General features: G+C 38.4%; 1 protein-coding gene across 10 annotated transcripts in view; it reads left to right on the forward strand.

The window, feature by feature from the left end:
* The window catches only part of LOC121514718 (unconventional myosin-IXAa-like), a 228,594-nt gene that overhangs the window by 113,366 nt on the left and 90,679 nt on the right, over positions 1-24,549 (forward strand). For 8 of the 10 annotated variants that reach the window (XM_041794962.1, XM_041794964.1, XM_041794966.1 and 5 more), the window contains exons 3-6: positions 11,713-11,807; positions 12,509-12,571; positions 15,722-15,821; positions 20,137-20,190. In XM_041794962.1, the coding sequence (XP_041650896.1) occupies positions 11,713-11,807; positions 12,509-12,571; positions 15,722-15,821; positions 20,137-20,190 (312 nt within the window). The remainder of the gene's footprint in view (positions 1-11,712; positions 11,808-12,508; positions 12,572-15,721; positions 15,822-20,136; positions 20,191-24,549) is intronic. The other 2 variants (XM_041794965.1, XM_041794967.1) reach the window with 1 other exon arrangement.

Consider the following 24,549-nt stretch of genomic DNA (forward strand, 5'->3'; position numbering starts at 1 on the left):
TTGAAATCTGCCTCCATTGCTAATAATACATTAGCTAGATAGCAAATGCTAACGTTAGCTAGCGTGCTAGCATGCTAACAGTTCCACATATGTAACCAATTTGGTAAAGTGTCCGTCGTTCCTTACTCAATTTCTGGACAGTTTCACAGCTTCACATACTTTTCAGTGTGAACTCACTATGAGTATTTTCTCAAAATGTTTAGTATTTTGTACAGAAGTGTGCAATTTGGACATGCTAGTGTCTATACTGTTGGCTTGGCCATAAATCTGGCTAATGCAGCTATCAAACGCATTCTTTTTAATAAAAATTTGGCAAAATCTCTTCAAGGCCAATATTTTTTTCAAGTTTTTCTTTTTAAGAGCTGTGTAACCATTAGCATTTTAACCACAATTAATCTCCAAACTTACATAGTTAGTTGCATCTTTTTTTCTGTCTGCCATGGGTAATTGGCTTTCAGTTTCTATACACTGCTTTTATTTTAAAAGAAAATAAAGACCTCTGAGTCAACAAAAGACTTTGACAGTAATATAACAATGAAAAGAGGAACTTGTTTCTGATTTAAAGGGAATAAGAGAACAGTAAAAAAGGTAAATGTTTAAAAACACAAAGTCTACATTACTTCTGCTAGTCCACTGAGCTGTCTGTGAATTTTTAAAAATACATTTTAGATTAAATCGGTGCATTAATATGGCAGCCCATTTCTGCTACTTTAAAAAAATATTTGGGAGTAAGGCAATGAAAAAATAAAGAATACTACGTCCTAATAATGACATCAAAAGTCATAATTATGAGATAAAAAGTCCTTATTATGAGATAAAACTATAAAATTATAAAAAATATATAAATTGTAATTATGAGATAAAAAGTCCAAATTGTGAGATAAAAAGTCATAATTATGGGATAAAAATGTGAAATTATGAGATAAAAATTCTTAGATAAAAGTCATAATTTCGACTTTTTATCTCATAACTTGATTTTTTATCTCACTAAGGATTCTTTTTTTTTTTCAACTGCCTAACTTCCACATTTTTTTTCAAGTGGCAGAAATGGTCTTCCATACATTAAGGAGCAGTGTTGGACTGATTTTACATCACTTCGTCTGCAGGGAGACACAGTGGCTTTATCAGAATGCGCTAAAGGGACAATTAAGCACGTAATAGATATGATTTAAAAAATGAATGCACTGATTATGGACCTTAATCGCATCGCAAGTAACATGTTAATGCTGACAGCACTAATTTTTTTTACCAGCTGATCAGCAGAGATGACTTCACATTGAGATTTCTGCTTTCTAAATGAAGCTAGCTCAGAACTTTGTCCACTTTTACCAGATGATAGAAATGGGTTTTGTTCACAAAAGTGTTTATATAAAAGAAGAAAGGTCTAAAATGAACTGCATAGGTGTCAGGTAACATTATTGAAAACAATGCAAGACAGCTGACTACCTTTTTCATGTTAAAAAAGATTAAGTGCGTTTAGTGTTAAACCCTGAAAACCCTGCTGTGACTGTCTCCTTCTGTACTTTCATCACTCTGTATTATGCTTTCAGGGTAGAGAATCTCTAGAAAGCAGGAGTCTGCTCTAATTAGCTGCTCCAGGAGAAAAAACTACAGTTTTCTACTGTTGAACATGTCTCTCATTACAGACCTGGGCAGAAACACACTTGCCTTGAAACCAAGGAATTTTTTAGATATGCTTTACGTAATTCAACAAATGAGAAATGTTCATCGTTTAGTTACTCCTCTGCTCAATATTTAAATAAATCCTGTTTCTATGAGACTGACATTAAATTGGACTGTTCCTGGTCTCTCAGGATTGGTGACATTGCTGTTATTTCACCCCTGATGAAGCTGTCAAAAACCCAGTTTGACACATACATCTGCTACTGCATGCTCTTCTGTGTAACGTGCCAGCTTCTCCTGTCATGTTATAGCTGTTTAATTAGGCAGCAAATGGGGTTAGAGTGATCTTGAGTCTATCTCAAAGTGATGGCATTTACTGGATCTGAAACCTTTTAGCATGTGGTTGGTTCGTATGTGTGTGTAGATGTGTTTTAAAGCCTGACTGACACGCTGACTGCATGCAGACCATGTAGTTAGGCTGCTGCTGTCTGGATCCCCGCAGGCTGAATGCAGAGCACTGCTTTCTGGTCTGGTTTTGTCACAGTAAATTGGGAGGAAGAGGTTGAGCTCTTCAGCCCACCTGCTGGTTTAAAAGCAGAGTTTACACGCAGCAAAATGGAAGAAAAATAACCTGCTGTTTGGGACGGCACTGTCCAATCAGTACACTGTGTCTGAAGAACGTGAAAGACTATAGAAAGGCGCAGAGTTCCCGCTTTGATTACGATGTAGTGAATACTGCCAGTGGTGGATGGGTGGATGGATGAAAGCATAGGTGGAGGACTGATGGACGAATACATGGATGGATGAGTAAATGATGCTAGGTGAGCGTATGGATGGACAGATAGGTGAAAGGGATGGGTAATGGGTGGGCTGCTGAATGGATAGACGGTTGAATGGATGTTCAAGGGCTATAGTTTAATGGATTGATTTATGGATGCAAATTGGTGGTTGGATAAAGGGATGGATGGATGATTGGTGGGAAGATAGCACAAAGATGGATAGATGTTGAAAGAATGGATGGATAGTGCATGTATGGATAGATGGATGGCAAATTGGTTGGATAGGGAGATGACGGATGGATGCATAGATGGTTGGATGGATGGAAAATTTGAAAGTATATTGTGGGCTTCATAGATGGGTGGATAGATTGATGATGACAAATTGATGTGCAGATAGCGGATGGATGGATGTTAAAAGTATGGATGGATAGTGCATGTATGGATAGATGGCTGGCAAATTGGTTGGATAGAGGGATGATGGATGGATGCATAGACGGATGGATGGATGGCAGATTGGTTGGGTAGAGGGATGATGGATGGATGCATAGATGGATGGCCAATTGGAAGTTGGATAGAGGGCTTTATAGATGGTTGGATAGATTGATGATGGCAAATTGGTGGGTGGGAAGTAGATGGATGGATAATGGTTGGATGGCTAAATGGATGGTTAGATCAATGATGGCAAATTGATGTGCAGAAGATGGATGGATGTTGAAATGATGGATAGATAGTGCATGTATGAATTGATGGATGGATGGAAAATTTGTGCTTGGATGGATGGATTGATGGCAGATTGGTGGGCAGATGGTGGGATTACAAGGATATTTTAAACTCCCCTAAAAAAGCCACAATCTTTACATGGATACTTGACACTTCATGTGGTAAAGTTAATGCTTATCTTATCAAATTAACGGTCTTTAATGTTCAGCTTACTAGAGCTGCATCAATTTGTCAATAAGTTACCAAAAAAGATCATACTAGTACTTTTAAAATCATAAGTCAATTGATTTTGTGTATTTTTTTACAGAGACAATAAAATTCCTTATTAGCTGAAGCCATGCTGATAAACTGCTGCCCATTAGTAATACTGCTTTCTGTTACTGGCTGAAATAGACTTGCATTTAACATTTGCAAAAATTACTATTTTCTTATAATAATATGGTTTCATAATTATTGTCAGGAAGTTTCTAGAAATTGTTCTGCTATCACTGATCTATTATCAATCTTTATCCATCTTTATAATTAAGCACTAATTCTCAACAGAGGTATACTCAAGACTCTTCATAACAGGTCTAGCAGGTCTACTCTAGTCTGTTATTTTCCCCAAAAAAATATCAACATGAAAACACCATGATTACAGCAGTTGGCAACATTTAATAAAAACTGGAAAAACTTCCTTTTAAAAGGCAGAAACCTCAAACAGAACCAGACTCATGTTTCACAGCCCTTGCTGCGACTGTGTTGGGCTTACAGTCATAAAATAAAAATCCCCAGATGTAGCTCATCTTTGCGCCACGGTCCCACACATGGTCATGTTAACTCCGTCTGACCTGAATTTACACCAAAAACATTTACCAGAAGATCCCGCTGACACAAGCAGTCACCATCACCTGGACATGAGAGCTCTGCAGCCAGCATCACTAATTTCAACCACTCAGCACTCCATGAAGCTCACAGACCAGCTAATGGAGGCTAGCCCAGAGGTGGTTTTGGCAGGTCTCCACTTGTTTTCCACAAACTAGGTCACCAAATGGTTTTTTTGAGAGTGTTTAGGGAAACACTGCAGCTTTACTGGGAATAGACACAAAGAGAGGAGTAGAGAAAAAAATAGATCATTATTAGCTCAGCATGTGAGCTACTTTTAGCCTCTTGCTTTGGAGACAGCCGGACATGCTAATTAAAAGGCTAGCTCTCATTTTGTTCCCCTTCCTCTGAACACTTAACGTGCTAAATCCTGTTCTGAAAAAGCAGCAGCACTGCTTACTTCCTCTGTGGCGGAGGAGCAGAGGCTTAATGCAGGAAACAACGAGCTAACGTAATGTGACAGCGTGGAAGAGCCCACGGGCGCTAACGAAGCACATGAGCACATTAGCATACTGTCAGTGCAGAGCAAGACTAAGCATTCGGACCTGAGCGCACACAAATTAATACACAAACACTGAATCACAGCGGGATTAAGCCTCGGGGTCAGCACATTTGCTTCAACATTAAATGTAGCATATGGCCGGCTAAGTGCTATTTCTGTGATTTACTTGAACAGACACAGTAGTGTGCTGTTTTCAACACACTTCTGTTTGTTATTTCTGGACTCCATATGGCACCACACGCTGCTCAGTGAAAGCTGGGGTTAATTTGCTTTGTATTGAGTCAAGTTTGAGTTCTAATTTAAATGACAATGAGGTATTTTTATGTCTTTGGGAACAGCACGTGTATCCAGTTTGTATTCCCTGTTCTGGGATGTTTCCTGCAGGCTACATGTTCTCTTAGAGAACAAACATGAGATCACGGTTTGTGATGTCTCTTCATGCCTGTCATCGATTTAGGCCCAGCTCATAACAAATAAAACCGCCCTGTTGTAAAAATAGTTTTGACAATAGAAGAGTAGATGTTTCTGTGCATGTTTCTGTAGACATTGGTGTCTAATGTATGTTTTTGGCACTTTATGTGTTGTTTATATTTCAAATAAATATGCAAAAGCATTGAATCAAAAACTGACTTTCAGAATGACTTAAACTGATGCCCAGCCATAAACATTTAAACACCAGGCAGCATACTGCTGCAAAATAATGGCACAAATAACTTTATTCTGTTCTGCACCTTTATGACCTATCATATGTAGACTTTGTGCATAACTGTGCTATATGCCAATATTTTTCTGCAAGTGAAGAACAAGCTGAAAATAGTACATTTCTATCCTGGTCTGGTAGGTTTTTGTAAAACTAGTGTTTCTTACATAGACTATTCATTGCTGGAGCGTAAGGTGCAATGCAATTCTCAAATTAAAGTCCCTTTCAGGTACTACTTGAGGTCCCATTAATGCATCTATAACTGTTTGAGATCGTTATAATTTGGTTTAAAGGCAGTAAGAACGACATGAGTTTTTCCTTCAGTGAAGAGTTGGCTAAACCCTTTACCTGGTCAGGTCGGGTGCTAGCCTAAGCCTAGCCTAAGTAAGGCAGCAGTACTCAAGGTCTTCCACTTCAAGGCTGAGTTGCTGTTGTTCCTCAACGCTTCCACTTTCTAATAATATCACTTACAGCTGACTGTGGAATATCCAGCCGGGGTAATTTCCCTCAAACTGCTTTATTGCAAAGTTAACATCCATCATAGGACCACACTTGAAGTCACTGAGCTCTTCAGATTGACCCACTTTGCATCACAAATGATTGCAAATGAAACTGCCTGGCTGGGTGCTTGATTTTATACACCTGTGGCAGTGGGTCTGATTGAAACAACTGAATTCAATAATTAACATGTGTATCAGATAGTGTGTCTTTGGCTACAAAAGATGGACCAGGATTGGCAGGATTGCAAGGGCTTATGATGAGCTACTGTGACATAATCAGTCTTCAAATGAGTCCTCCTAAGAATGCTGCCCCTGAAATGGGACAAAGCTAATATCTTGTCATGTTCAGTTTTTTCTAGCTTCCTAAACTTTTGCTCACGATTCTCTCTCATACCCTCTATCTGTGTTTCTCTTGCTCATCCATATCCACATGTAGCACACACAGACCCACATGCTTAACACACACACGCACACACTTGCAGAGTAATCACAGTGTGTGTTTTCCTGCACTGTGGTCTCAGCATGAGGCAGAGTTCAGCACTAAATCATCCAGACTCTGCCCGCCTGCTCATTAATCTCTTTCACACATACATGCACACCTTTACACAGCATGCATCCACAAATATCACACATGGAAACCGTACATATATACTCTCCTAAAGATGTCCAGCTTAGATCATGAATGTCTGTGTTGTCTTTTTCTGTCTCCTCTCAGGAGTGGTTTGATCATCAGCGATGGTTTCCATCAGAGCTAAACTCCATTATGTCAGGAAATGGATTTCTCTCATTAAACTCCAGACTGGGAACATTTTGCCACAAAAAGATTCTCTCATATCCAGAAATGACAGAAAATGAAAGCTCTGTCACTATTATGAAGATTGCAGTTTTGATTTACATTTTGAATTCAAAGATTTCTTTCTGGCTTTATTCATTCACTGGTCGATTTAAATGAGAGAATTAAGAGGGAATTAGGCACAAAAATGTGATAGAGATGGGCCAATTAGACGCAGATTCAAACGCATTGTATTCCTTGTTTTCTTCTTCTCTTCCTGCAGCTGCTCGGCTCTGATTGGCCAGTTGAATGTGTGTCAGGTCGGCGGTGTTGGGGGAGATTTTTCTTTGAATGAATCATCGCGCGGATCAAAGCCTGATTCAGGAGCAGGATTTAACTTTTATTAACCGTGTTATTCTGGAGATGTAGTACTCATCCAGCAGCCACAATCAATTATCTGACACCCACATCTCTCTTTCTGTCTCCCCCTCCTCCCCCCTTCTCCTCTCTCCTTGTTATCATTTAATCATTTATCGTAAGTCCTAAACAAAGATTGCATCAGCCTTAAATTTCACCCCTGCCTCAGTGAACTGGTAGACTGAATTATGGAAATATTTCTACTGCTAAGCACATTTTAACCCCCCTTTCTTTCTTTCTTTCTTTCTTTCTTTCTTTCTTTCTTTCTTTCTGTCTTTCTTTCTTTCTTTCTTTCTTTCTTTTTGTTTTCTTTCTTATGTGTGGGTTTTTAATTTTTTTCTCATTTGTTTCTGATCTTCCATCCTGTCTTCATTTCCTGTCTGCTCCTCTTTTGATTAACTTCTTTCCTTCCTGTCCTCTGTCCTTGATCGTCTCCTTTTCTTCCCTCCCCTTAACCTTAATTTCATCTCATACCCTTTTTTCTTTCTGTTCTATCCACTTTACTTGTTCATTGCCCTCTCCTTAAGTCTGTGTTTCTCTTAACCTCATTTTGTTCCTTGTCTCCTCTCTTTGCTTTCTCTTCTACTTGTCTCAACTATTTCTATAACTCTGCTTTTTAAAACAACAATCCATCCACATCATGCTAATCCAAGGTGGATTTGGCTTAAGCAGACCTGATGCACAATTGTGCATTGATTGTTATTCCTCCACTATACAAACGAGAATTAGAAAAAAGTTGGGACGTATGCAAGCCCTTATCAACTTGCTTTCAGTTGAAGGCAGAGCAAAGACAAGATGTTTGACATTCAATTTGATCCTTTTTTTTGTTTGTCTGTGTTTTAAAAATATATACTCATTTCGAATTTGATGCTGACAACATGTTCCAGAAAAGTTGGGACAGGACAGTAGCAAGTCACTTATTTCATCAGTCCTCGATGTTTGGTAGAACCGGAAGTAGCCTCTGACAAGACCGTTCCAAACATTTTTGGACTGAGAACTGAGATCTGAGAACCAATGAGTGAAGACACATGAAAGCAGACTTCCCAGAACTCTTTTTACTGAAAGACACACCCCTTATTGGATATCACTCTGATTGGATGCTGCAGCACGGCGGCTTTCAGTGAAACTTCACAACATGAGCGGAGACAAATAACGCAGGAGAAACTTAGCTTAATGGACACAACAGAGCCTAAACAGATTATATGCTGGGTTCGATTGTACTTGGAACCTCGGATAAATCCGACCTCCGAATCGGAAAAGTGCAGTAGAATGGCCCTTGAGCTCGGGACTCATTTTATCTGGATTTCAGGTAGGATCCAAGCAGCATGAGTCGGTCGGAATGACGTGATAGCAAAATGGCGTCGCACACCATGAGAGGTAAACAGAGTCACTTTCTCCTCAACTTTTACTTTTATGTGTCGTCTAATTTAGCATTTGTATTACTACAGTACAGGCCTCTGCACAGCTCGCTTTGATGCCCATTTAAGTTCAATGACGTATGCAAGATTCCCCTCGCTGGTGCGTTCAAGTCATACTTTCAGCATATGACATTTCTCTTTCTCTCTCTCCCTCAAGAAGCTAACATATTTCCCCAGCAGGAATTTTTGATCCTCGAAAAACATCCAAACAAACTTCAGCTTACCGGCCATGTTTTCTAAGCTTCCGCAATGAAGCGCATTTACCTCGGAAGTCGGAATTTTCGACCCGGATCTTTCCGAGTTCTGAGTACAATCGAACGCAGCAATAATCACCAGTTTTTCAAAAGCTGACATGTGATGAGGTGGGATTTTTAACCTGTCTCCCAGTATTGAAAGTGCACTTCTTTTCCAGTCTTGCATGATATACTTCTGAAGTTCCTCCACCACTGTAGAGTTTCTGTTGTCATATTTTGTGCGAACATTTTTACTGGGAGACAGGTGCATGCAGGCCAGTCTCATACCCTTACTCTTTTACTGTGGAGCCATGCTGTTGTGACTCATGCAGAATTTGGCTTACCATTGTCTTGATGATAAAAGCAGGGATGCCCCTTAAAAAGACATTGCCTGGATGGAAACATGCTTCTCCAAAACCTGTATGCACATCTCAGCATTAATAGATATGCAAGTTACCCATGCCATGGGCACTAACACACCCATACACCATCACTGATGCTGGCTTTTTCCCAGTATTTTCAGAATGAAAGAGTAAAAATTGCCTTTTAACACTCCTGTCTGTGCTGTTAAGTCACTTCATGTCCCCACATGCTCTGTCATCCTTGCTCTTGTAGTGAGACAAATTCCCCTCAGGGCAATAAAGGTTTCATACGTTCATTCATTTATTCTGCTCCACTTGTCCCTTGCTGTGCTCCAGAGGTTACATGTTCTTCTACTCTCACATCTGGGTCTTTGGATTTCTTTTTTTTTTTTTTCTTTTAAAATACGCTCATATTGTGAACTGAAGGTGATGTGTCTTCCTTTCCTAGTTTAGCTCAGGTGTTAGCCTCTTTTCTAATGGATGGAAAGGATTACATTCAGAGTAGGATTAGTTTTATCCCAGCCAGGAAGACATGTTTGGAACCAGTGTGTGCATGGATATCGATCTGACCCCCCCTCTCATTCTAAATAAAGTTCCTTTCCAAATGAGCTGTATCGCTCAGAATCTTCTGACTGACATGTTCATATCAGACATCTCTTCCACATCAGGCTTTTGTTCTGATTATTTATGTCATGTAAACATAGTAGTTCCTTTCATCACCTTTCCTCTTCTTCTCTACTTTCATCTATGTCTCCTGTCCTATTCATGCTTTGTCTCCTCTGTACTGACTAACCAGCTCCTGTGGGCCCATCAGACTCCTAATGAGGACCTGAGTCAATCCTCCAGGGGCCTCTAATGATGAACTCCCTGTGTGTCTGTATGTGTTTGTGCATCGGTGCATGTGTGTTTGCCAACAGACTCCCACGAGCTATATGTGTGTGTCTGTTTTCAGCTCTGAAGTGTGTTTGCCTTTAGTGGAATTTAGGAGTTTCGTGCATGGTTGATGTTTGTGTGAGTGTTCCTCTGTTAGGCAGCTCACTGAGCCTCAGGTTCTCTGTTACAGATCTGGAGACAGACTGGTGGCTTTTTTCTGTTTTTTTTTTTTTTTTTTTTACACTTTTTACTGATGTACTAATTTATTTATTACAATGTCATGTTTGTGGAAAGCCACATAACATAAACCCCTGACTATGGTGCCGATTCATTCCCTTTCATTCAGTCTTAAGATAATCAGTGCATTAAAGAGCTAACATTGCCATGCCATACCACATTATACTGTACCTTACATAACATAACATAACATAACATAACATAACATACTGTACTGTACCATGCCATACCATGCCTTGCCATGCCATGCCATACCAAATGATACCATACCTTCCACACCATACATACCCTACCATACTGTACCAATGTGTTGTCATGCCATGCCTCGCCATTACATACCACATGATATCACATTATACCATACTATACCAAACAATACCATACCATATCTTGCCGTACTGTTCTGTACCATACCATACTAACTTTGTCATACCATGCCATACTACATACTACAAGTAGTATACCATACCACATGATAGCACAATTTACCTCACAATACCATGCCATGCCAAACTGTACTATATCATACAATTTCACACCACAAGATGCCAGACCACACAATACTAGGCCATACTGTACCACATGATTCCCTTCCATACCATACTGTGCCATGCCTTGTCGTGCAATGCCGTTACATACCATGTTATACCACATGATAGAAGAAGCAGACATACTTTATTAATCCCTGAAGGGAAATTCACAGCTTATACTCCGCTGAACATATAACTAACACATAGGATGTGAAAACATGGACAAACAGGATCCCATTGGACATGCACTAATGGAGAGATGTCAGAGTGGTGGCCTTGCTGCTCTCGTTAAAGCGCTGCCGGGAGCTGTTGGGAGTTCAGTGCCTTGTTCAAGGGCACTTCAACAGTACTCAGGACACGAACTGGCGCCTCTGCAGCTATCAGGCCAAAGTCCATCTGACCATACCATACTATACCACACAATACCATACCATATCTTGCCAAATCTTGCCAAACTGTACCATACTATACCATGCCTTGTCATGTTATGCCTGCCATTCTATACTATACCACATGACCAGACGGATGACCAGAAGGTTGTGGTGTTGATCCTGAGCTCCTGCAGTAACATGTTGATGTGTCCTTGGGCAAGACACTTAACCCCAATTTGCTCTTAATGCTTCATCAGTGGTGTGTAAATGTGTATGGATGTGTTTGAATGGGATTAGCTATAATGATGGCCAATTCTCCACAGCAACCGCTGCCATCAGTGTGTGAGTGTAGAGTGAGTGGCTTGAAAGGGTATGAATGGGTCGGTGTGACCTGTGGTGTTAAAGCACAGTAAAAAATCAGATGAATTTCGTTTTTTTTTTTTTAATACAGATTTTTTTTTTTTACAATCTGTCTTTGAAATCATACTAACATAAACCAGACATTTGAAGAAAATTGCAACAGATTCATTTTGTGTACCTGGTATGGTGATCTTTATTATATCCTGAGTTGAGTGTATTGTTACATCCCCTCCAGTATATCTTCTGTTTTTATTTCCTCTAACTTCATTGATAAGTACTACAAACATTTGAACATGCAGTATTTAAAGAAATACTTGAGGTTGCCTGTGCTTTTTTCTTTTTTTTCAGCCTGTAAATAGAGAACAGAAATAAACTCTGTACCTGTCAGTTACCACCTGTCTGTCTGTGAGATTTTTGACCTCAAACATGACTCTCTATTTTCTCTCCTCAGGCCTTTGGGAACGCTAAAACCGCCCACAACAACAACTCCAGCCGCTTTGGGAAGTTCATCCAGGTCAACTACCAGGAGAGTGGCACTGTCAGAGGGTAAGATATACACACATTGACATACACCCACTAAAACACAAATATAAATCACTGGAGGAGCAGAAATCTGTCAGAGTGCATGACTGACACATCTATGCTTAGAATGAGCTGTTGCATTTAGTGTCTTTTAAATGATGGTTCATGGTGAATACTTAATTTGATTATCGTTTAATGTCTTTCAGAAAATGCTGATAGTGTCTTATTATTTCTCACTTCATTTCTCACATAAAATCGATCATTTCTCTGCCTTGTAAATGAAAATGTCATGCCTTATACTTCAGTTAACGGTGTAATTAAGAAGCATCCATTAGACCCCGATTGTAAATTAATAACTGCTATTCATAGCTCTTCATTTTCCCCTCTGAGAAACAGAATTAATAAGCCAATAAGTTACCATGAGACACAGTGGTAATTGAGTTTAATTTTACAACTTATTAAGAATACTTTTAATTAGATATTGCGACCTATTACTTTCCCCTCTTGACAGTTTTCCCCTTAGTTTTTTTATTCACAATTTTATGACACAAATCTGCAACCTTATCCCTGGTGTGATGTTACCTTGGCTAAACACAAGTGCTCTGAGCAAATTAAGTTATAAATACAGGGGTGTATTGTTTACTGTTCACTTATTATTACTGGTGCAAGTTTTCTAACTTCTTCCTTGTCCTGAGTTTAATGTCCCTTTGTGTTTTTGTCCTCAGAGCGTATGTGGAGAAGTACCTGCTGGAGAAATCTCGTCTAGTGTATCAGGAGCACAATGAAAGGTGAGTACAGACACATGAAGAAGATGTCAGACTCTCTGTTCAATCAATTTTCATTTCTACCATTACATCATGAGGACAAAAGAACACTCAAATAACTCAGAGAAAAGGTAATTGAAAAGTTTAAGTCAGGGAATGGATACTAACATTTTTCCAAGGCACTGAACATCCCCCCGAGTTCAGAGTATGGCACATGTGTAAATCTGCCTAGATCAGGTCGTCCTCACAAAATTAGTGCAAGAAGGGAACTAGTAAGAGAGGGGAAAAGAGAAAGTCACTGTTGAAGTAACACTGCACATCACCACAAACACACCATCCCCACTGTGAAGCACAGATGTGGCAGCATCATGCCATGGGAATGCTTCTCAGCAGGGCCCTGGAAGGATTTCAAAGATAGAGGGTAAAATGAATGCAGAAAAATATAGGAAAATCCTTTAGGACAATCTTATTCAGGTGTATTCAGCATGTGCTTACAGTCATGGTCCAGGACAGATACAAATACTGTATAATACCCAGTATGATACTAATATAATTCACATATGCACATTCTAACTGTCCGACAGCAATGATGTCATTTGTGTCTGAGTGGTTTTTATTGTGCTGGTGAGGTCACTGTATCCTCAGCTCCCTATGAAGTGAACAAGTGCTTTGCTGCAGCCATATTTAACCACATGACACAACATAAGATGTCAAATCCATATCGCCACACCTGTGCATTCTACATCTGTGTGAATGAATACTAGAATAGCCTTTATTTCTCTTCTATGCTGAGGAAATATCAGGAATCATCTAAAAAAAGGCCCTAGTTTTTGCTGAGCTAACACTGAAGATGATCAGGTTTTTCTTTGTTACACACGGGAAATAAATCTGTCTCTTAATAGTCATAAAGCAGAATGATTTTGAGAAACCACCGTAACAGCTTCACCATCTGTTCTCACTTCCTGATTTAATTTTCACACCTAAGCTTACACTGTTTGAATCACCCGCCTCAAACAGAGCACACACATACATAAAAACACATGCTGTTTGCAGGAATTTCCACCTGCACCCACATCCTTAAAATCATCTCCACTTCTCTCAGACAACAGCACACACGGTGTGTTTTTTACAGTCAGCACCAGACAACAGTGAAACATTAAATCACTGACCCCTCCAGTGTAATGGCTTTGTGATGGAAGAAAAAAAAAAAACAATATAAAACCGTCCACGGGTCATCTAATCCCCCTAACCCTGATTGGCCTGGGGTTTCTATTTCATACCGCTGACAGGCCCTGGCGGCCATATTGATAGTGTGGAAACTGAAGACAGGACCTCCCAGCAGGCTCAGAGCTGAAGCAGAGAGGAGGGGGAGCATGCAGGCTGATAATAAACCACCATAAAAAAGTACCTTAAATCTTAAGGAGCGTTTCCATGACAGGTTGCCTCTGAACGACCTCAGAGGAAGAATCAAAATACCAGAGGAGAGATTTTTACAGAAACACTCTCAGGTTTTAGGACTCCTCATGTTGATGGTGTGGTAGACGGTGCAAATTAAAGGATCTTAATGGATTCATCAGCCAGTTCCTCTTGCATACGTAAATGTTTGTTTTGCTGTGGTTGCAGTTAATTTGTTTATTCAGCCTCATTTTAATTAAATGATTGTTGTACACAGAGCTAGATGTTGAACTAAAGACAAGTCCCTGCCTCCAAATCTTCCATCCTGCTAGAAACATGTAACTAACTTTTAGCTGATAGTGGTCAGGCTTTTATTTTGAAAATCAAGTCTAGATAAGTGATTCTAATGAAATGACATGGAATAATTAGAACTTTTATTTGAAAAGTCCACTATGATAAAATATTTCTACTGAATCAAGTTTGAAAAGAAGGCATTTATTCTGAAAACTCATTGTACTTAAATGAGATTCTGAAAATCTGAATATTAACGTAAAGTAGGCTCTTTTTTGATTAAAAAAATAGTTTACTTTAGAGATAATAAAGAATTTAATTCCTTATATGAAAGTCTTTCTTATAAAAATCAACTTTACCTAACACTGTAAGGAAATTCCTTTGAAATAATGGAGTCTTTTAATTTGAAAATCCAGTCTAAGAAGCTTCTAACTGTTTCTATTTAACAAGGTTAAGGCTCTTGATTTGAAAAATCACACCTTTTTGATAGCTTCTTATGATTTTAATTATAAAGAACCTGAATCAGCAGAATCAGTGCTTTGATTTTGAAAATACAGCTGAAGGAATTACCTTGATATAATCAAGGCTTTTATTTTGTAATACCAGTCTACTTATAAAAATCTCAAGAATTTAGTAGGCAAAATTTAAGGCTTTTATTTTGAAAATCTAATGAAATTACTTGAAATACCAGGAACTTTTATTTTAAAATCCACCCTGATAACAAGGTTCTACTTAATCAAGTTTGGAAAAAATAGGCGTTTATTTTGAAAATTCAGTGTACTTAATTGAAATTCTTAAAGTTTGAATTAAAATAATGGAGGATTTTAATTTTGATAAAACAGTCTACTGTACTGTAGATTATAAATAATTTTATTTTTAATAAGTTAGACTTTCTTCTGAAAATCAACTTTACTCAACACTGTTAGGAAATTACTTTGGAATGATGAAGTCTTTTAATTTGAAAGTACAGTCTTAGAAGGTTCTAATTAATTCTGTTTTAAAAGGCTGAGGCTCTTAATTTGAAAATCATGTTTTCTTAATAGTTTCGAATTAATTTAATTATAAAGAGTCTGATTCAGCAAAATTGATGTTTTAATTTGAAAATACAGTCTAAAGAGTTTTTAGTTTGAAATACCAGTCTACTTAAAAGAGTCTCAAGAATTTTACTGGCAAAATGTGAGGCTTTAATTGTGAAAATCCAGTCTATTTAAAAGCAATTCCAGATAAATACCTCTGAATCATTGAGCTTGTGCTGTCACATGCAGGCACCCAGACTCATCTCAAAAGCTTCAGATTAAACTTCATTGCTGTGATTAAATAATCTGATGGTATGACCAGTTCCTGAAGGTTTTCCTTCAACAAAACAAGATGTAAAAGTTGCTCTTATATCCTCCTCTGAAGGGAATTTAAAAAATCAAGAAGAACTTGTCTTCTGTGCTGCAGAATGAGACCCTGTGTGTGACTGACTGTACATGTTTGTGTCTGTAGGAACTATCACGTGTTTTACTACCTTTTGGCCGGAGCCAGTGAAGAGGAGAGGAAGTCTTTCCACCTGCTCAAACCTGAGGAATACCACTACCTCAACCAGGTGCACTCACACACCCGCATACAGAACATCACTGCATGAATGAATAGAAAAATACCTAAAATCTTTTTTCCCCTAAAACATGATGACTCAAACTTGCTGTTAGGCTCTTAAAAATAGCAAACTGTTGGACATTTAGGTCACGTTTGGAAAAAAATTCACTGAAACTTTCCTTTTGCGTCTCTTAAGTTGAGCTTTTTTATTCATTTATGCATTTTGTTAGGATTTTATTTGCTTTTATGCCCTTTATTTTGGATAGACCACCCACTGGGAGTACATAGGCTGCTTACTAACCTATGTACCACCGGTGACTCCCACTTTTTTCTTTTTAAGATTATCCAGGTTAAAGAGTCAGAATTGAGCCGCCAATCACATGGCAGCAGCCAGTGCTTTTAGGCATGTAGACATGGTCAACCAGATCTAAAGTTCACCGAGCACCAGAATGGGAAACAACAGTGGTTTAAGTGAAGGAGTTTGACGCTCTCAGAGAGGAGCAGGACGTTTTAATGGATACTTTCTCACAAGCAAATCCAAAGAAGAAACTAGAGCACACGAGATTTATGTGCAATTTAATCAGGTGCAAAGGGAGTAACGGTTTAATGTGCATTGTATCTTCATCAGAGACCAACATTTAAGTGACTTTGAATGTGCCATGGTTGATAGTGCTAGCAAACAGCCACCTCCAGGGTTTGCAGAGAATCAATTCATTCTGATGCTCTGTTTGAACTTCAGCATGTCTTCATGCCCACATGCATTGTTTGCTGCCATGTGATTGGTTGATTAGATATTCATTAATAAGTTGCTGAGCAGGTGTACCTAATGAAGTGATCAGTTAGTGTCAATCACCTTCTGATCAAAGAGCATCAACCTGTGTAGGACTTGTCTGACATCTGAGACCTGCTTTAAACTCATACTTTCCAAAGATGGAAGTCATGGTTTCCATCCGTACATTAAAGATGATGAATGGTTAAATCTGGGGAATTCCAGGAAGTCTTTTTCAACCATTTGTTCCACATAAAAACAAAATCTGTTTGAACGAAGGGTTCTCTGCATGATGCCCAGTGTTCAATATCACTGAGCTGCAAAGAATTCAAATTTAAAGTGGTAATAACAATTTTCTCTCCGCACAAATGGAAATCATTCATCCTAAAAGCGCAGAGCTCAGGCTCCATGTGGAGAGACTGATGGAGACTCTGAAGATGATGAGAGATAAACGTCTGCGTTCTCTCCTTTTTTCTGTTTGCATTTTATTTTCTCATTTATCAGAACTGGGTCGCATCTTAAAGCTGTGATTGCATCAGAATTTCATCCCTGCATGTATGTTAGCGTCATATGTGGCTGGATGTGTTTATGTTTGAAGCCTCCCTCTGTGTGAGTGTTGGCAGCAGATGTGTGAGGTTCCTGTGGAGGTGCAAAAAAAAAAAAAACTCCTCTTTGTTCCTCTTTTGGCTCCCCCAAAAAGTAACAGTTTTTTTTCTCTCCCCCAAAATCCCCCCAACAACAAGCCCCCCCATCCTATCCCGTCCTCCATGCAGCTCTGTTTCCATGGCAACAGCAGCACTCAGTAGTTAATCTGGCACTGACTTGCTCTCGTGCAGAGGACGCCGTGCGTTTGTGTGCACATGTGTTTGTCTCAGCACACTTATGCACACGCGGTGTCACAAAGGAACGACATGATTATCCATTTTCATCTCGACTCTCTGAGAGGGAATTTATTTTCCCTGGTTTGTCTTTGTGTCTGTCTGCTGTCTGCATCCCAGAATTGGATTTTAACTAAGTGGATTTAGTTTAATCAAGCATTTAAGGTAGTTCATATTAAATTTGTTCATGTTTTAACAATACAGTATGACTTTAAAACAAGTCTATTGTTGTGACAAACCTGCTGCTGGGCTCAGAGCATCATAACAAGTCTGGGCTCATTTTTAGCATCCTACCCAAAGCTTGACTGTTTTTATTCAGTACCATCAGCTTCAGAGTATTTTCTCTGCAGCAGCATGCATCTATTATCAGAAAACCAAACAAAACCACTTTTTGCAACATCCTAAAGGGATATTTCAATATTTTTTGAAGTTTGGTTTTATAAGGGAGTGGTTCTCAACTTTTTCAGCCCGTGACCCCCAAAATAAAGATGCCATAGACCGGGGACCCCCAGTCTACCTAAAAGTGGTTGAACACATTTGTACACAATCAAGAATACTCATGTGTAGACAAGGCTGCCCATAAGGGGGCATAAAAGGGGGGAGCTTTTTTGGGGCACTGCCAAACTGGGGGCTTATTAAGGTCAGGAAATTCATTGTCCTGTGTAAAGTTAAGCTGTGATCTTCATATTTTATATTTAGCCTGAATAATAACCACCCTTATCAAGGAACAAGTATATATTTTTTATTAATTTGTGCTGATGTATATAGCCTTCAAAATTAAAACCACTTTTCTTAAACTAGGAATTAAAATGGATTAAAAATAGCTAAAAAATAGAAAAATTGGTAGGAAAGGTGAAAAGATTGGATTTTAAGAGTAGTAGAAATTGGTTAAAAGTAGTAAAAATGGATAAAAGTGGCAAGAACAGGCATAAAAAGTGGTAAAAGGGGATTAAAAAGATGGCGGATGTTGGTTTAAAAGTGTCAACAAGGGGTGAAGAATTTGGTGAAATTGGATTTAAAATAGGGAAAAAGTGGTTTAATCTGGCAAAACCAAGTTAAGTGAGGCAGGAAAAGAGACATAAAGTTGCAGAAACAGGTTAAATGGGCAAAAATGGGCATAAAAAATGTTGAGAAGCAGTCAAAATGGCGTAATAGAGTGGCAAAAAGGGGTTGATAGTGGCAAAAACAGGCAGAAAAAAAGTGGTGGAAGGCTTTAATATTGACAAAATTGGTTAAAACTGACAAAAATTGTTGGGAGAAAGCATACATCTCACCAAATGACCATGTTTTTATTTTACATGTAATAAATGTTTTGCATGTAGTATATTTTAAATATGCAATTTGAAATCATTTAAATATATTCTAAGTTTAATCATTTAAATATATTCTTAGTTTTTTCAAGGCATCTGGTGACCCTCTCTCAATATCTTGGGACCCCCAAGGGGTTTTGTCCCCCATGTTGAGAACCACTGTTATAAGGTACTTAGTGATAGTAATAGCATTAACTTCTATTCCCCCTTCAAACAGGATGCACCTGGAGAAACTTGGTGACAGGATGCATATTTTACATTTTGAATGTATCTATGTTATTTGGATTAAATCCTGAATGCATCCCATTATGCATCAGTTTGTCAATGTTGAACTTCACAGGAGCTGTTCAAAAACAGACACATGGCAACCACTAGTCTCCACTTCAAGCAGGCGTACCTAATGAAGTGCAGATGGGTACAGAACATGTACGCTATATCTACTTTTTTTTTGAACGTTTTAGTTTTCACTCAGGATGCCTCTGTGTTTGGCACTGTTTTGTAATGCTAGCTTGGGCTACTAGTCATATACTCTTTTGCCTCTGTGTACCTGATGAGCTGTTTGGACCTGTGGGCTTCATCAGGAGAAACAAGTAACCGAAACAAGGAACTTCACAGAATTTTGCCACAGTCCGTCCCAACTTCTCTTATACAGTGTGAGCACTCGGATCAGGCACAACCATTGAGCTGTACCTTGTTTTCACCAGGGAAGCTGGTGAAAACAGGGTAATAATATGCTTTTTAAACATGCCTTTTTTAAATCCAATGTGCTCCATCCAATGTCCAAACCACAACTTTTTTCAGTAAAAATATGAATGTTTGAATTTTTTTAGGAATTGGGGTCATAATATCTGACTAAAGCGGGGATGGTGAGTCCTGAGGCTAGACCAGTTAAGAACCACTGATCTTTACTGAAACAAATGACAGTGAAATACTGCTTTGACAAAAACTTGATAAAGTAATAAAGCCCCCCCCAAAAAACAATCAAAGCCATGATAATTTTACATAAATTTGCAGTCCCAGCTCTTTAAATGTTATATTGAAGTATTTTTCTAGCGCTACTGTCACTTTAATAGAAGCTATAAATGTTTGCTATATTCTTCTTGACAGTTTTCATCACTTCATTTGCCCAGTTTCTGGCATCTGACCCAGCTGTTTACAAATCTGGATTACGTCACATGTATGTGTTTAGTTATTCCAGCTCTGGAGAGAGAGAGTGTGTGTGTGTGTGTGTGTGTGTGTGTGTGTGTAAAGATGATGTAATTTCTCCTCACTTATTTACAGCCTCTGTCATCTCTCTCAGTCTCTGTAAACTGAGTCTGTTATTGTCTTTAACCCCTGCCTTCTTTACCCGTTCTGCCTTGCTTCCAGATGACAAAGAAATCACACAAACTGCACTGGGACAATTACTATGAGAGCGATCTGGTCAGTATCACGTGGACGATGACTTGTTTGTCTGTGCTCTTGGGTGTGTCGTGGTGCTCTGGGTTTCTGGTGCCAGTCTTGTTGTCTCCTCGCTGTCCACACACGCCTGCTTTCACCGAAAGATGGAGGCGACCCGAGCTGACCTCAACTGGTCGAGCTCTCTGAAGAACTGCCTCTTAACGTGTTAAAGGGATACCTTTAATGTACAAACTCTGATTTGATCTGATTGATTTCAACCAAAGATTTGTTTGTAGTATAATTTCTTGAAAATTCTTGGTTGAAAAATGATGTCAGAGGCTTCTCCGTCTTCTTAAAATAAATTATAAATCTTTGTGTTCTTAATTCAACACTTAAACTAACGAACATGATCAGGAAATTTTCTATTTATCCAAACAAGCATTCATACATGAAGGTATCCCTTTAATCTGACCTTTGGCTTTGGGTGCTTTGCTGTCTTAAGATGGGTGATGATGTCAAACATGGAACCCGCCATCTTTAGAGGGGAACGTTCAGGATTTGTTCAATCACTACATTTACATTTATAGATAATAATGTAGTAAATAATGAAATAAATGATAATCAATAATTAGTCAATTCCTTTGGGTAATTAAATTGTATAAGATGATTATTGAGAAGGATCATTGTATCAGTTATACAGTATCTATAAAAAGTATTCACTCCCTTGGATGTTTTACCCTTTTATTGATTTTATAGATCAATCATGGCCAATGTTATTGGGAACTTTTTTAAGTGACTGCATAAATATGAACCCCTTTAAAGTGAGTGACCTGATTCAACAGAGGGCCAGCCAGTTGGTGCTAGTGGTCTTACAAGAAGTGAAATTAGGATCACCTGAGTGCAGGGAATGGGTCTCAAGTGGTTGTAGTATGACAACACCCGTGTCTGGAAGGTCCAATCACTGGTTAATCAGTATTTCCTACCATTACACCATGAATACAAAAAGAACAATTCACAGAAAAGGTTATTGAAAAGGCCATCCTCACAAACTGAGTGACCGTGAAAGAAGCAGACTTGTGAGAGAGGTCACCAAGACACCTATGACTACTCTGAAGGAGTTACAAGTTTCAGTAGCTGAGATGGGAGAGACTCTGCATACAATAACTGTTTCTCTGGTTTCTTCACCAGTCAAAGCTTTATAGGAGAGCAGCAAAGAGATAGCCACTCTTGAGGAGACTTTGTGCTGCTCATTTATAGTGAGAAAGTTCTTTGGTCTGATATAACCAAAATGATGCTTTTGGGTCATTAGATAAAACACTATGTTTGGCTGGCACCAAACACTGCACATCACCACAAACACACCATCACTCCACCACTGTGAAGCATGGTGGTGGCAGCATCAAGCTGTGGGGATGCTTCTCAACAGCTGGCCCTGAAAGGCTTGTATAGGTAGAGGATAAAGTGAAAATCCTGGAAGACAATCTTACTCAGTCTGCAAAAAAAGAACTACAGCTTGGGAGGAGATTTATTCTCCAGCAAAAGCTGCCCAGAAATGGTTTAAAGACAATAAGGGGAAAATTCTGGAGTGACTGAGTCAAAGCCCAGACCTTAATCCAAAAGAGAATTCGTGGCTGGACTTGAAACGGGCTGTTCATGCCCAACCCCCATGCAACCTGACAGAGCTTGAGCAGTTTTGCAGTGAAGAATGGAATTAAACTGCAGTGTCCAGATGTGCAAGCCTGGCTGAGACCTATCCACTCAGTGCTGTGATTGCATCAAAGGTGCATCTACTGAATACTGACTTGAAGGGGGTGGATATTTATGCAGTCATTTATTTTACCTTACATGTGTTTATCTAGTTGGCATTACTTTGTAGAAATCAGTTTTCACTGACATCAAAGATGTTTTTTTGTATAATGAATGCATGTCCTCGAAGGGCTCCCATGATAATGAGCAGCTAAGGTTACATCAACATAAACACTTTATATTTTTTCTTTAAAATGTGCAGTGATTGGATCTATTGTTGGACTGGCCAACCCAACTACTGGCAATAAAAGAAGGTATAGATCATTGAGGAAAAATGTAATAAATGGCTGTTTTCTACAAAAGTGCTGACCAGAACCCGGGTTTGATTTCATGGGCATTTTAAGGATTATAGCTGACGCAGTTAAAAACAGAAATACTTACTGGAGCTGGTCATTTTATATCAAAGCATTAAAGACAAGGATCAGATTTAGCAGTAAAACTTAAAACCTGAACTAAAAGCTCCAACATTGATCAGTGTCCAGATTCAACAATGATAAATGAGCAACACAAACCATATTCTCACAATAAGCATCAGCACTGAGGACATACTAGCATTTCTATGAATCAGCTTAACTAAGTTAGTAATACTGCAGAGAAAGCCATCGATATGTTAATCCTCACATCCTGAAACTTCCCTCTAAGTGTGTGGTCCATCGTGTGTGTGTGTTTGAACCCGCTCTGTGTGTCCGGCCTCCACCTGAAGTGACTAATGTTTGGTCAGTGGGATAAGTTTTGTGTGGTTTGAGGATTCAGTATCTGATAATAGAAGATAAAGTTACTCTGACATCCCTGCTGAGCAAACACTCTTGGTATAAATACAACTGACTGTATTTCCCTCTTGACTTTGGCTCTTTGTCACAATTTTTAAGACCATTCTTTATTGTGGAAATGTTTTCTGAGGACACACAGTCTTTTTAATGTAGGTCCTGTTTCACTTTTTAGCCTTTTAAAGGGGTATTCCACCAAAGATCAGTCTTTGATATCAAACACTCCTCTATATGCTTTGTTCTTTAAAGGGCGCCCCATCTCCCACTGTTTCTCTGGGTTTTTAGTTGAAATCAAAGTGTGTAGCATTACTTTTAAAAGTAACTTCTGTTACTGCATTATAGACTGTGAAAGTAACGCATCAGAGTGCTTTTACTTCATCAGCAATTAGAACCTTTTCACCACTGTTCCCACATGCAGATAAAAATGGCACATAGCCTACCACATTCTTCCTTTCAATATGTGGGCTCTAATGTAATTCCACAGCCTAATTTAAAGGGATATTCTGGGTTTTTTTTCAAGTTAAGTTGTACTTCTATTTCTAGCAGCGTTAGCCTACAGGTTGAGCTGGAAGGAGCTAGGCTATACAGTGCTACAGACAGGTACACTATCTCCAGATAATTTAGTGAGTTTAGGTAAGAAGAGGCCAAAACTCAATGTTCGCTCAATTGTACGCTATATAAAATTTTCTAAGGCATTTTATTTTTTCACCCAGAAGGCCGCTGTGTTTGGCACTCTTTTGCAATGTGAGCTTTGGGTACTGACTACGCCCTCTTCCACCTCATTGTGTCTGATCAGCTGTCAGGTCTGCAGGCTATAAACATTGTGAAACCATCAGGATATAACATAGCCCATAAGTAAAATAATTCCCGACAGACGGTACAGCTCTTGCTCTGTGCTCACTATCTGGGAAAAAAACTGGGCAGAGGTATGCCATATTACGCACAGGCTGTGTGTAAATCTCTCTGACAACAAGACAGCTGATCGGACAACAACCTTTTGAACCTAATCAAAAAGGTCAAATTATGAGATAACATTCAAAATCTTGATATTTGAAGGTCATATATGAGAAAAAAATTCAGAAAAGTCCAAATATGAGATAAATTTGAATTTAAAAACCACAAGTTTTAGAGGTCAAAAGATAAAAATCATGAGTTTATAAGGTCAAAATGTTTAAAAATCCAAATTATGACTTGAATAAATCAAAATATGGGATAAAAGTCAAAATCATGAGCTTCAAAGATCAAAAAATGAGAAAAAAATCAAAATCATGTTTTTTTAAGTCAAAATGTGAGATAAAATTCAAAATTATGAGGATTTGAAAGTAAAAAAAGAGAGTAAATTTCAACAAAAGGTCCAAATATGATATAAGATTTAAAATCATGAGTTTTAAAGATCAAAATATGAAAAAAGTAAATCAAAGTCATGACTGATATAAGTAAAAATGAGGTAATCATGGCACTTAAAGGTCAAAATATTATATAGAATGTCAAAGTCATAAGTTTAAAAGGTCAAAAAATGACTTGAGATTCTGAATTATGTATCAGAAGTTCAAAATATAAGATTAAAAGTCAGAGTTGGGAGTTGAAAAGGTCAAAACCTGAGATAAAAGTTGTAATCATTTATTTTAAAGGTCAAAATATGAAAAAATTCTAAGTAATGACTATAATAACAAAAAGTATGAGATAGTCATGAGTTTGAAAGGTGAAAATATGATATAAAATTTCAAAATCATAAGTTTAAAAGGTCAAAAAATGACTAGATTTTAAATTGTGAGTCAAAATGTCAAAATATGAGATACAGATTAGTTAAGTTAGGAGTTGAAAAGGT

This window comes from Cheilinus undulatus, linkage group 9 (assembly GCF_018320785.1).
Source record: "Cheilinus undulatus linkage group 9, ASM1832078v1, whole genome shotgun sequence".
NCBI classification, from domain to species: Eukaryota; Metazoa; Chordata; class Actinopteri; order Labriformes; family Labridae; genus Cheilinus; species Cheilinus undulatus.